At 36.9% G+C, this 14,988-nt stretch overlaps 1 protein-coding gene across 7 annotated transcripts in view; it reads left to right on the top strand.

The window, feature by feature from the left end:
• The window catches only part of QKI (QKI, KH domain containing RNA binding), a 150,820-nt gene that overhangs the window by 127,057 nt on the left and 8,775 nt on the right, over positions 1-14,988 (top strand). For 4 of the 7 annotated variants that reach the window (XR_011599750.1, XM_070932609.1, XM_070932608.1 and 1 more), the window contains exons 5-7: positions 8,936-9,023; positions 12,865-12,888; positions 13,201-13,473. Coding sequence is in view for 5 of the 7 variants with exons in the window: in XM_070932609.1 (XP_070788710.1) it covers positions 8,936-9,023; positions 12,865-12,888; positions 13,201-13,473 (385 nt within the window). In the remaining 2 variants the exon portion in view is untranslated. Of the gene's footprint in view, positions 1-8,935; positions 9,024-12,864; positions 12,889-13,176; positions 13,474-14,988 lie in introns of all 7 variants that reach the window. The other 3 variants (XR_011599751.1, XM_070932606.1, XM_070932607.1) reach the window with 2 other exon arrangements.

The following is a 14,988-nucleotide window of genomic DNA, read 5'->3' as shown; positions in this document are numbered from 1 at the left end:
TCTCCTCTTCAGTATGTTTCTTAGAGTAGGACTGCAAAAGGTTTTTGTAATCTTCTCATTTATCCACGATCTAATTCAGCTCACATTTATCAGCCCATATTAGGCTGATATTAAAACCAGCAGCCAGTGGTTTGAATCCATTTCACTCCTTTTCCTTTCTAAGTATCTCTTTTTCAGAGTCCTCTCTGATGCTGTTTAAAATTCCAGCTGGGATGCTAGTGTGGCATTTGATACTAGCCCATATGCAACCTGCTCTAAAGTTTTCTATAAGGTTTTTCTATTGTCAATTTTTTAATCAATAAAATGAGTGCAAACTGTTCATTTGGGTGCCCTTTGACATGTTGGGTGTAATTCAGAAAAAATAATAAAGAAGAGATTAAATAAATATAGGTAATCCTTGTTTAATTACTGCCCCTTTTAGTGACTATTTGAAGTTATGATGGCACGGAAAAAGTAGCAATACACCTAGACTTATATGCTGCCCCATTGTGCTTTACAGCACTCTCTGAGCAGTTTAAAATGTCAATATATTGCCCCTAACAATCTGGGTCCTCATTTTATTAACCTGGAAAAGGATGGAAGGTTGAGTCAACCTGAGTTAGGATCGAACTCCAGGCTGTGGCAGAGTTAGCCTTCAAAACTGCGCCACCAGGGCTTTTTAGTAACTTTATTATTGATCTTTGCACTTACGACTGTTGCAGCATCCCTGAGGGCATGTGAGGAGATTTTGGCACTTTGCAACCTGTGGGTGTTTATGATTGTTACTGTGTCTACAAAAACATGATCACTATTTGCATGCTTCATGGTCAGCTTTCAATATACCTATCAATGGAGAAGAAAGCAGTAAACTCACAAGACACTATCCTACAATGTCTCACTTAACAACCATGAGGGATTTGTTCAACTGCATCACTTATTGACAGAGTTGCTGGTTCCAATTGTTCTTAAATGAGGACTATCTGATCTTGTTGTCTGTTCTATAAGTTAGTTCCATTGGATAAAATCAATTTCCAATTATAAATTCATGTAATAAAGAACCTTATCTTACCCAACAAATAAAAAAATAATTAACTAGGTGCCTTGCAATGAGATGGACAGCAAACAAATTTAATAAATATATTGTATCAATAAAGGAGAATGTTTGTAGCTCAAGGTTGAAATGAGGGGTCCTTGGTGCTCTCTGAACTTGGCTATTTTCTTGTAGATGTTTCATTGCCCAAACTAGGTAACACGATCAGTGCTAATAAAGAGTGAGGTTTGTTCTCAGTTTATAGTCTAGTGGCTTGCCCTGTCAGTGTTGGTGGTCTTAGAGGTTCTTTGGTTGAGCTGTTTACTGTTGACTTTTTTCCTCTTCGGTAATTTGGCCATTTTTAGTGAGGTCAGTGAAAATTTTATTGATTCGGTTGTCTAATTTTTATATTCTGTTAGTGTTTACTGGGATGTAAGTTTCTTTATCTTCTAGTATTTCTTTTGTTTTTTAGACATAAATAATATCCATAGATTATGCAAAAGAGACAATCAACAAGCCAAAAAGGGAACAAAAAATCCTAAACACCTCTCCCCCAGCAATCAGCACCCAGATGAGCATAGATTAGCTTCAAGAATAACATCAGACCAACAATCAAGTAAACAATACCCAAATCAAGAAACAAGCCAACAGTAAACAGCCCAATCAAGTAACCTCTAAGACCACCCTCACCAACACTGACAGGCAAGCCACTAGAATATAAACAGAGAGCAAATCCCACTCCTTACTAGCACTGATGATGTTCCCTAGTTTGGGTAATGAAATGTCTGCAACAACCAAGCTCAGAGATCACCAAGAATCCCCTCAATTAATTATATGTTAGTAATATACCTGACTTTCAATATCAACCCCAAAAATAATAAGTTTTGTAAAAAAATTCACCCACTCTCATCCCAACTCATCTCCCAGAGTTGTTGTTGTTGTGGGGAAAATAAGAGGAAGGTGGGTTGGATATGTTCACTGCCCGGAATTAATCATAAAAATAATACAGTTAATACATAACTGTATGTATTAAACTGTAATAATTTGTACAGATACAAATTAATGAAATGAATAATTTTTTGCCTTCTCACTGTATTTTAATATATTCTTAGGCCCTGAAATCCAGCCTTCTAAAATTGTTTGCTCAAATAGGGTCAGCCAGAATTGAGCATTGATGCTGTGCATCTTGCTGATATTCACAGTTTTCATAAACTGCCAATCTGTGGTAGGTGAGAAAACAGTGCAGAACAGAAGGATTTCTTAAATATGCAGCAATATTGTTTGTTTGATTTGGAAGCTTCTGAAAAGCTTGAGTTTAGATCAGGCAAGATTTTCTACTTTTTAAAATAGCAATCTACTTCAGTTAGAGTTAACTATTTCAGTGTAAAAGGGGAAAGGGTATATAATACTGCTCCTTTAATCCTTTTATATGTGATATTACGTGTAGTTCTTGAGTTATGGTCATTTGTTTAATGACTAAACAAAGCTATGAAGGTGCTGAAAACAAAATGACTTGCAGCATCCTGGAGTCATGTGATTGTCATTTGCAACCTTCTGACAATGGCGGGAATCCAAATTTGCTTAATGACTGTAGCAAGAAAACTCATAAACTTGGGCGCAACTAACTTAATGACCCAATTACTTATAAACTGAAGTTGATTGCCAGTTGTGGGAATTAAGTTGTGAATTACTTATATACCTCATTAATACCACACCAAATATCCGATTATAGAAAGGGATTGTATATTTTAAATGCAGTTTGCTTTGAGATACATACTATAAGGTGAATTTAGGGGGCTAATGATCTGTCACTATAATGAGTAAGAGAACTGAACGAAGAGGGGTACCTTTGCTACTTTGTAGAGCAGGGATGTATAAACTTTTAGCATAATATTAATGTCTAATTGAATCTAAGGAATTGAATCCCCCCTCCACACACACACCATTGTAGCTAGTGCTGTTGGAGTATTGCAAAATGCCATTAATTTGGATAAGCAGCTGTATTATTTTCTTACAAAAACATGGTATAACCCAATTAATGAATTTAGTTTTAACAGTACCTAGCCGTCAATTATTTAATAATAACCATTAACATTTTTAAAAATCTGGAAACTTTGCATCACATATCATGCACATTATATGTAGCAAGTCCCCAGATTAAGAATGCCATAGTTTAAGGACAACTCAGATCCAGATGAATGGGACGTTGGTCTTATCTAATACGCCCATTTTCAGGAGATGCTGAGAGACTCCAGGCATCGGATGGGATGACTCTTATCTCATAGCTCTTTAGACTGAGTTCAAACTGAAGACATGCCTTCTGCTGACGTTCCCCAGTTTTGACGATGTTACAGTGATGTTTCAGGATGTAGTACCTGCAACGACACCCCAAGGATACCCCGGACCAGACTTTCCTTAGGGTGAGGCTGAAGTCTCTCAGCACCTCCTGAAAATGGGCGTATCAGGTAGAACCAATGCCCCTTTTCCAGGAAGGTGCCTTGAGACTCCAGGCATGGGACATACCAAAGCTGGCTGTCCTCACGGGAGGGACCTGTCTCGTCCTGCTCACCGGCCATTCCCAGTACTCGCTGAAGGACCCTCCTGCCAAAGGTGGCCAAGGCAAAAGAGTCCAGCCGGTAGTGCTGAATTAAAAGCAATGGTGAAGACCAGGACCCCACATGACAAATTTCCTCCACCGAAGCCTGTGTCGCCCAGGCTGCCATAATAGCAGCACTCCTGGTAGAACATGCTGTGAGCGCCCTCGGTCTCAGCAGGGCCTGCAAGTCATATGCCTTAGCAATGGTCGCATAAAGCCACCGGTCTACTGTTGATGCCATAACCTTCTGCCCCATCGTAGCTGGTTGAAATGATATAAAAAGTGCCTCAGTCTTCCTGAATGCCTTTGTCCATTTTATATATATATGCATAAGGCCCTCCTCACATCTAGAGTGTGCCATTCCCTTTCTCTGGAGTGAGAGGGATTGGAACAAAAATCTGGTAAAATCAACTCCTGCCAAGAATTGACTTTGGGCATAAAAGCTGGGTCTAGTCTCAATACAACCCTATCCGTGTGGAAGATGCATAAATCTTCCCTTACAGAGAGTGCGGCCAACTCCGATATCCTTCTGGCTGATGTTATGGCCACTAAAAAGACCACCTTGTAGGTTGAGCTACTGAGGTGAGTAGTTCTCGGGTTCGAAGGGAGCCCTGATGAGAGCCTGCAGCACCTTGCAGAGATCCCAGGTGAGGTATCTGTGAACCACCGGCGGTCTTAAATTGGTGGCTCCCCTAAGGAATCTCTGCACCTCTGAGTGGTGCGCTATGGACTATAGGGCCTCACAAGACAAAATCGATGCCAAGGCCGCTACCTGCCTCCGAAGAGTAGTCGGAGCTAACCCCTTATCCAGGCCTTCTCGGAGGAAGTCTAGCAATTGAGCTACTGATACTGTGGTGGGATCCAAGTTACATCTGGTACACCACCTACAAAAAATCCCCCATGTAGCATTGTAAATCCGATTGGTGGATGATCACCTGGCAGCCTGGATGGTATGTATAACAGCAGAGGAGAAATTTCACTCCATCAGAAGTCTCAGCTCAAGCGCCATGCGGTCAAGTGAAGCCACTGTAGGTAGCATATGGGACCCTGGCTGAGGAGACTGTTCGGAGGAATCCTCCACGGTCTGGCAATCAATAGGCTGATAAGATCCGTGAACCACAGATGTCTGGGCCACTGTGGTGCTATTAGTATCACCTCCACCCTCTCAACTAACATCCTCCTGGGCACCTGCGGGATCAAGGCCAGGGGTGGAATGCATAAAGAAGACCCTGAGGCCATGGGCAACGAAGGGCATTGATTCCCTCTGCCCCCCGAGCTGTAAACCTCGAGAAGAAGCGGGGCAGCTGACTGTTTGCCGGTGAAGCAAAAAGATCCAATATTGGAGAGCCAAACCGATATCTCCTGGAAGAAGTCCGGGTGCAGGCGCCACTCCGCATGGTCGATGGTGGCCCTGCTCAGCCAGTATGCCCGTACATTTCTCGACCCCGAAATGTGCTCGGCCTTTATGGAAAGCACATTCTTCTCCACCCAACGACATAGGCGCTCTGCCTCCTCCATGAGCGCTTTGGAGTGTGTGCCCCCTTGTTTGTTTATGTGTGCCTTGGTGGCCACATTGTCAATGAGGAGGGGGATATGCTGGCCTGCAATCTGCTCCTTGAATTCCCTCAGGACCAGGTGAGCTGCCTTTAGCTCCAGCCAATTGATATTTTGGGGTAAGTCCCTCTGTGACCACCTCTCTTGGGCAACCAGGTTCTGGAAATGAGCTCCCCAGCCCCCCAGACTGGCATCTGTGGTGATAGCCACTTCTGTTCTCTGAACACACAACCCCTGTTCATATGGAGGGATTGCAGAACCTTTCTCGGGACCCGAACTCCAACAGGCGAGGTACTCCTGTCCGCCCTCTGGAACGGGAGCAGAAACCACTGTAGTGGTTTGGCATGGAACCTTGCCCAAGGAACTATCCCTATACAAGATATCAACTTGCCTAGAAGTTTGGATCTGATCTGTCATGTCAATGTCTTGATGCTCTCCAGCCGGTCTGGCAAAAGAAAAACCTATTATTGCCCCTAGATGTAATAGGCAAGAAGCTAGTCTGAGGTGGCTCTTCTCCACATTGAGAATTTGAGGATTCCTTCTCTCTCTCTCTCTCTCTGGCGTTTACTGGCCAGTCAACACTGATAGTAGACAAGGACCAGAAGATAGCATGGGTGATAGATGTAGCAGTGCCAAATGAAGCAACATCAGGAAGAAGAGGTTTGAGGTTTGAGATGCTGGTGAAGTACCACGTCCTGAAGGAGGAACTGGAGAGGATGTGGAAAATACAGTGGTCCCAGTGGTGGTAGAGTACTTAGTCTGTGGGAGAGTGGCTCCAATAGATCCCAGATCCCAGGAACAACATCTACCCAAGAAGAATGCAGTGCTAGGAATAGCTAAGATCCTGCCCAGAACCTTCAATTTCCCAGACCTCTGGTAGAGGACCCAAGATTGAGGAAGATACATACCACCCATAGGGTTGAGAAGGGATTTATTTATATTTACATATTACTTGGGTCATGAAACTCTATTCCAAATTTCCTATGCTTGGAATAAATGATCAGATAAAACTTATCTATATTTTTTAGTGACACTTACATTAATAGTAGAGTAGAAAACATTTTAGATTTTAAAACCAGATTTTTACTCTTCCCATAACAACAACAGACACTTTGAGAAATGGAGCAAACTCTCTATGTAACTACAATATTTGAGTAAACATTAACTTTTTATATACAGTAGCTTAATACATTTCAAGTTTAAAATAAGATGTGTAGGAAGATGGAGCATGTTGTGTATATCTACTGTTTTTAGAAGAAATCCTTTAAGAAGCTTAGAAATAATAATTTGTAAAGGATGTTTTATATTTTGCAATCAAATGTATCTAACTAGTTTTCCTTCTCAAAATCAGGAATGGGGAAACTTTCCTGCCAAGGACTTTGTTCCTCGAGAATAATCTCTTGGGGGCCCTGAGATAGGCAACATGAAACAAATGGTGGGGGGGAGTCAATATTAAAAATAAAAGGGAACAGGCATTTTCTCTTTGATCTCTTCCTTTTCCAAATACTTTTTCTTCCCAAAGAGTGGGCTGAAGAAAAGGTAGAGCTAACTTTTGATAATTGTTTCAAAACTCAAGGCGTTGGGGACACACAACACTCCTTCCTCTATTTCCCCCCAGCAACAGTCCTGTGAGTAGGGATGATGGTGACTGGCCCAAAATCACCTAGCTGGTTTTCATGGCTAAGGTAGGACTTGAACTCACAGTCTCCCACTATCTAGCCTGGTGCCTTAACCACTAGACCAAACTGGCTCTATATACATACGTATGCATTATAGTATCCCTTTCATTATGCAATATTTTTAAAAAAGACTAAAAAAAGGAATTGAAGACAGGAGAGGAGATAAGAGAAAAGGAAAGAAACTCTGACTAAATCCAGTTTATATTAAACCTATTTGCTACAACTTTCTATGCTGTTCTGTCCTTGAAAACCATCCTTGCTTTGATCATGTCCATACACCAATTCATACTTAGTCTTTTGTTCTTTAAACTTCTCAGTTCTCTTTTTGAAGATCACATTAACTCCATTGTGCCACTATAGTTTCAATTTCTTTCCCTTCATCTCATTTACTCCTTGCTGCTTAAATTTTGCCATTAATGAGAGGCCATTTTAAGATTTCTCTTACATGAGAAGAATTGGTGGGGGCAGGGAGAGATCAAATATCAGTATCAGAAACTATAACACGGATTAAACGTGCCTAGTAAATATAAGTATCTAAAACCCCACAAAACGCATTTCTAGTAATTACTAATTTTTTTAAAAAACCAAATGATGAATCATTTCAATAATATATTTTTCTGATCATTGTTTCAGATTATGATGTATCTATTTATGATTGATTGTGATTTCCAAGATGAAATGCTTGCATAAGTTGTTTTATTTTAAGCTTAAGAAAAGCATGCATAAGCATTGTTGCTGATTTTATTGAAATCGGCTCCCTCTCAGTTCATATATGCATACAGTATTGTGTTTGTTTTAGAGAATACATCTTTAAAACTGCTACAGTCATTGTACCAGTTTTCTGTAATTGCCAATCTAATAATAGCTAATTCACTAAAACGATGTGCTTCCTTTCTGTTGTATTTTTACAGAATTTGACTTAAGCAGTTTCATCTAGTGTTTAAGGCACCAGGCTAGAAACCAGGAGATCATGAGTTCTAGTCCTGCCTTAGCAATGAAAGCCAACTAGGGGATCTCGGGCAAGTCACCCCAAATCATCTCACAGGGTTGTTGGGAAAATATGAGGAAGGAATATTAGATATGTTCACCGACTTGTGTTTTTTTCATTAAAAAATGATAGGCAAGATATAAATAAAACAAATTTTAAAATTTGGAATTGGTGAAATGCTGCAATTAAGAGTATGTAGTTAAATGTTCTAAGGATAATGTCTACATTTATTGGTGATTGGGAATCTCTTATGGATTTTTGCATAAAAATGAAAAGAAATGAATTTGTGATTTATGGTTTTGATGATTAGACTGGATGGATGATAGAAAGAGGAGGGTCATGATGCAACTTTTGAGTAAAATTAACTTTACTTATAATGGCTGTGAAGAATATAGGAAGCCACATCTTTATATCTTTTTTACATCTTTTTCCTTTTTTTTAAATGTTCTTTTTTCTTTTTGCACTTGCTTTTTCTTTTCTTTTTGTTTTCCTTCTATTTTAGTTTGTATTATTTCTTATTATTGCTGTTAAAACTTTTCAATAAAATACTTTTTAAAAGAATATATACTTAAATTTTTGTTTATTGGTTATTAGTAACTAATAAATTGTTAGCCATTCATTTGAGAGTTTTTATTTGGGACTTAAGAATCATTACTCTTCCATTTCAAATTGAATGGAAGACAGATTCAGCCCTTTAAGCTACTTCCATAGTATATTTTGTACAACTCTGATTCAATAAAAAGTTTTCTATCCTCTTCCAGGTTTGCTTTACCTTTGAAAGAAAGGATTTAATACATTGTTTTATACATTGGAATTGCTGTCGAGAAGAGAGCAGCCTCTTACTTTTTTTATAGCACTGTCACAGTATAATACAATTACAGTGGCTTTTACCTATTCTTGAAATCTAATAGGTGCATTGGAAGGTGCAGGATTTTGAATTTACAAAAGCATATAAGAAATCATTATGTGACTAGAGCAGCATCAGCATCAATTTCCTTTATGTAAATGTGTTTCTATTTCATATATCACTTAGAACTTGTATCAAGTTCTTTGCAATTGTGCTATGAGATTATAAACTGCTTTGCTAATAATATACTTCATTTGTGCAGGCAGAGGGAGAAGATAGCCTTAAAAAGATGCAGTTAATGGAACTTGCAATTCTGAATGGTACCTACCGAGACGCCAATATCAAATCACGTAAGTCCTATAGTACTATAGAACTTTTCATATGTGTACAAGAATTTTAGTTCTTTATATGGCAAATAGAATCTGACAAAATGTATTCTAGATCTTTTTGTTACTCACATATTTTATAGCCTTTTCAAATATCCTTGGTGCTCACAGAGTACATTTTGTATTTGCCCCATGTGTATTATCTTGCTTTCCAGAACATGCATATGTTCATATTTTTGTACTCCTTAATATAGTACACATTGAGCAAAGCTTGCTGTTGAAAGAAAGGTATTGCATATATTTTCTGGCATCTCTTGTTTTTTCTTAATTAAACCTTCACTGTGGTGACTTTTACAAAATAAATTCTCTCCCAAAGGTGCTTTTTTTTTTTTCAAAAGGCAACTGGACTTTCTGGTTTTTCTTCACCTCTTGAGAACTTAAGAAGCTTCTTGGATGAGAAGCAAAATGTCTTCAAAGAACAATCAGAAAGTCCAGTTGCCTCTTGAAAAAAAGTATCTTTAGGACAACCATGACCTGGATGACTGAGAATCTTCATAGATAAAATAAATTCTGTTTAATTCAGCCATGGGGGCAGAGACTTGGCACCTTCAGGAAAGTAGTTCTCTTATATGTTAGGGTGAGATCAGACCATAGTTCATTCTGTGTAGTATTTTCACTTTCTCCATTTCTTTTGCTGTGAATACTGAGATCAGTCATATGATAGTGATGACTTTGTAAACACTCTTAGTTGATTCAGCATGTTTTCACAAATGCATGTATTCAGGGATATTTGAAAACTAAATGCTTTTCACTTACTGATTGGATTATATTTTAGTCATGTTGAAACATTAACAGGCAAATCATTGCATTTTGAGAATAAGAATGGTTTATCTAACCACTAATAGATAATAGGAAATGATACTTCACATCAGTGCTCGTTTATGTTCAACGAATCACAAAACCGATAGAAATACAAAGTTTTCTGGTATATGATGGGCCTATGACAACATTTGGTCCAGACTGTTCCTATAATAGATTCATTTTCTAATATACACATGTAAGGAACTTGTAGTAGCAAAATTACAGATCCCTTGTATGGCAGAATAAGGCTGAATTTGATTCAGAACTCTGGCGGTGCTTTGGGAAGTTATTCTCTATTGGATTTCATTCATCCACCAGTTTAGATAAGCCAATATGTTATAAATTTGCAGAAAACCTAACTAAACATACCTATTACTCATAGCTTCCCATGCAAATGACAGTGTGGGAAATTCAGCATATATTTTACACTGTTAACAAATATTAAACACTCCTTTTAAAAACTCGAGTCCAGGGATACATGTGTCCAATATCACTATCAATGAATCTAAACAAAGTCAAAATAATTCTTTTTTATTATGCCATACCACTCCATTTGGACTCATGCAGGGGTGAAATCTACTTACCTTCCCAACCAGTTTGGAAGTGCACATGCCGCATCACGTGCGCGCTTGGACCCTCTGCACATGCGCAAACCTTTCCGTGCATGCGCAGAGGGTAAAAAAAGGTTACTTCCTGGTTAAAACCAGGAAGTAATGATGGGTGGGTGGGCGGAGCCTCACACCACCGTCGCTACCGGTTCTCTGAACCACCGGCTGCCATCACTATCAGTTCAGCCGAACTGGTCCGAACTGGGAGCATTTCACCCCTGGACTTATGGCATTAAAAGAACATATCCAAACATAAATTGAAATAAAAGATAAATACACTATAAAAGCAATTCTCATTTGAAATGTTCCTTACTTCATTGAGTAAATTTATATGGACTTTCAGCTGCAGAGCTTTAATATGAATTTGTACCTGCAGTGTATAAAGTGATCTTGCATTAGGTCTTGAAATTATTGAGTTTACAATAGTATGCGTTTGCGTAAAGTTTGGCTATGTAATCTGATACCTGTTTCAGCATCTGATCCCAGAGTCTTTTACTTTTTCGTTAAAGAATGATTTACAGCTCTGAAAGATTATTCTTTCTTATAAAATAAAAAAATAATTTGTAGTATAGTATAAGTTTTCTTTTTTAATAAGTTTTGGATAGTATGATTTTTTAGTTGCTTAGGGGACAGCTGAATCACTGTTAATATTTAGTGTTTATCTGAATTTTATTTTTAGTTCTTTTTTCATAGTCGTAAGTTGAACTATAATATTAATGGTCTCCAACTTCAGTAATATAGTACATTCAAAGCACATCCCAGTACATTCTTCTCATGCTCCAGATTCCCATTAAGAAAACATTGTATTAGTATTTCTAAAACTTGGATGCACAGATTAGTTTGTATTTGGCCTTAACCACTGACAATCACTTGTATTTCCTGTTGGGCCCCAGAGCGTTTGTTTTGAAAGTAATTTGTTGACCCACATATGCTGATTTTGACATGTTTTTAGTGGTCACTTTGATAAATTATGCTCCAGAGCAAATGCTTAATCTCTCATAGGTTCAAGAAGTAATCTTGTCATGCCTTAAAGTATTTTGCTATTAGGTATAGAAATATTTCCTAGATGTATCATAAGGCATCACCATTTTCTAGTATAACAGCCCTAGGATTAAATTTCCATCATCATGCTAGGACAGTGGTTCTCAACCTTCCTAATGCCGCAACCCTTTAATACAGTTCTTCATGTTGTGGTGACCCCCAACCATAAAATTATTCCTAAAGCCATTGAAAATATATGTTTTCCGATGGTCTTAGGCGACCCCTCTGAAAGGGTCGTTCGACCCCCAAAGGGGTCGCGACCCACAGGTTGAGAACCACTGTGCTAGGAGATGCCTGAGTATTTTAAAATATCTACAAATTAATGAGCATATGAGTCTTATAAAAAGAATACTGGCAACTTAGAAACCTTGTTAACCAAGTTATGTTGTCCTGAGAAAGAATGATTCTCTGAAGCCTGCCTTTTTGTGATGAATTGGCTACACTTCAGTGTCTCACAACTTCTATTGTTATTTACAGTTCTTTTAAATTGTGTCAGAAAAATATAATCAAAGAGCTTTAAGATAGAGATACATCCCCCTCTTCTATGCACATGCTTCTTGTGAATTACTAGGAATGGCATTTGGAAAAAAAAACAACATTACAAGTGGTATTAGTAAAACACACTGGAATAGAAAATTAACAATGGGATCTGTCAGAAGATTTTGTATAGAAAGACAGGAATAAATGATCCATAACATGCCCAGCCTGCTATTTGTTTGCTTTTGTTAAATTACAGCTCAGAATTTTGCTTTTCTTTGCCTTCAGAATTGATTCATTATCTATTCACTATTGATCAGTCAATAGTTTTAGTGGTTCAGCTTCATCTTAAATTTCAAAAATTAAATAGTGCTGCCTGAACATACCCCAATTGCTTTTTAAGTTGGTAATTTAAATATATTGTAAAATATATTCTTAGCAATATTTCACTCTGTTTTGATGAACTATTAAAAGTAGGCTTAAACCTAGGAACTCATGGCAATTTAAATATTTTTTAAATAGTGTTATAACATATATTAACATAAATGCTCATCTTTACTTACAGTTTATTATATTTTAGTTTTTTATATTACCAACCTGTCTCTAAAAAGAAAAAAGTTACAGAATTGTTTTCCAATTATATTAGATGGGGAAAACTGTAGCAAACGTTTTCTGTATTGTCACCACTTGTGCTGTGATAAATGTTGATATTGTACTTGCTCACTTAATAGAATGTTTACTGGTTAAGTTGCAATTGAAATATGTTACATTGTATATCTAAGCTTCACTGAATTTCTGTGGATTCTGAAATCTCACTATTTTTAATATTCCATATGCAATTACAACAGTATTTTCTTTGTTTCCTGCATGCCTCTCAGTTTCATGCAGTCTTGAAGGCATAGGTAATGAAAAATATGTGATCTACATTGAGCTTTTGTGCTGTGTGTTACCTGTTTTAGAAATATATTCTGCCATTTTAAATTGGCTTTTATTTTGCATGTTCATTTTAATCACACTGGGAAATGGAAAGCTGTTGCTTTTGAATGGTGTGCTTTGGCACTGTGTGATCAATGCATGTACTAATGATTTCCTTTTATTTTTCTTCTTTCCTACTTTTCTACTTTTCCCATCTTTTCATGTTTTGCACTACTGTCTCCATACTTTCTTCTAAATTTCTTTGCTTACTGTAGCAGCCCTTGCCTTTTCTCTTGCAGCAACAGCCCAGGCTCCAAGGATTATCACAGGGCCTGCCCCTGTTCTCCCACCAGCTGCCCTGCGTACCCCTACGCCAGCTGGCCCTACCATAATGCCTTTGATCAGACAAATACAGACCGCTGTCATGCCAAATGGAACTCCTCACCCAACTGCTGCAATAGTTCCCCCAGGACCTGAAGCTGGTTTAATTTACACACCTTATGAATATCCCTACACACTGGCACCTGCTACATCAATTCTTGAGTATCCTATTGAACCCAGTGGGGTATTAGGTAAGTTTCTCCAAGATAGTTTAATTGAATATTATAGGTAGCATAGCTTGTGCCCCATTATGTTTGGGGAGATTCTGAAAGCATTTTTGTTTTACTGTCAATGAAATGTGCTTCCCTTTTTAAAACAAGTGTACCCCACATAATAAGAATATTTGGTTTGAAAAATTACACTTTTTTCTCTGTAGAGGAGATTAGAAGATTGAAATACCTGATATTCTTAATCTTTTGGTTCCTTGGTTTTCAGCATGAAGACTTTATTTTAGTATCACTTAGAAAAAGTTAGTGTTAATTTGATATTGCTGTTTTTGTTCATATCACGTTTTTTTACTTTTTTTCTCTGTTCCAATATTAAATGTATATAATGAATTATGTTGTTTTATGTCATTTTTAATTCTTGACTGAAAAGTACTGCTGGTGATTATATTCAGAAGCAAAAATATAATCCAAGTAAAACAAATATAAAATCTTATTTATTTCAGTTTGAGAAATTAGTTGCAACCTTCTATCTGTTTATGTGAAAGCATGCCTGATTGAACTATATACAATATATTGCTGAATATATAAGTTATCTACCTAGGTTACTCTTCCATTGAAATCCATGGGACAGCTTAACCATTGACTTTTTGGATCCCCAGGCATTTGAAATCGTGAATCAATTATTTAGTTCCCTATATTAATTTTTTTAACCTAAAATTCTAAGCCTGATTGCAAAACAATACATTTCATGCCTACATCCATACTTCCCATTTTCTCTGAGATAGAGAAAACAGCATAGCTATTTTATATTTCACTGTATTTAAAAGTGCTTTTGTAATACCAATTCTTTTACTGTAATTCATAACATACTTTTTACATAAAATGGCTGTTACTTTAAATTAATTACAATTAACAATAGTGTTAAGATTGGGTAATTGTATATTATCTGCTAGTTCACATTTTCATTTCCTTTGTGAGTTTTTCAAGATATTTTCAGGAACACTTTAGCTTAAATAGATATATTTATTTATAATCGCCAATAAATGCTTCTTTTCACATTACTTCATTTGGATCAGCATATAGTAATAAATAACATGAATGTAGCATTTCCATAGATATTGATAATACACCATCATATATAGTTAACTATGCAATTAATTTATGTTAATTTCATTTTAGGGCTAGGCTGTTGGAACCATGCATATTAGGGATTTAAAAAAAAAGAATAGAACATGATCCTAAAATTTTTAATTTTTTTAATTTTAAAACTTTAATTTTTTTTAAAGTTATTGTTTCTGTTTGAAATGTTTGCATGCTGTCATTTTAGATATCGATGTCACCTATCATAACTTAAATATAATAATATAGTTTTATACGTAGTATTAGTTTATGGCTAAGTTCAACTTTACTAAAGATTTAAGTTAATGTTTACAATTGTGTGTAAATATTCATTTTAATTTTGACTCGTGATAAATTTAATAGTAATCAAATCTGAAATAGGTGATATAATACATTTTATGAATCTAAAGATTATAATTG

Source organism: Pituophis catenifer, unplaced genomic scaffold (assembly GCF_029215685.1).
Source record: "Pituophis catenifer annectens isolate HBS135680 unplaced genomic scaffold, rPitCat1.0.hap2 SCAF_1, whole genome shotgun sequence".
NCBI lineage: Eukaryota > Metazoa > Chordata > Lepidosauria > Squamata > Colubridae > Pituophis > Pituophis catenifer.
The sequence above is the reverse complement of the archived record's forward strand: the minus strand, read 5'-3'. Positions and strand labels throughout refer to the sequence as shown.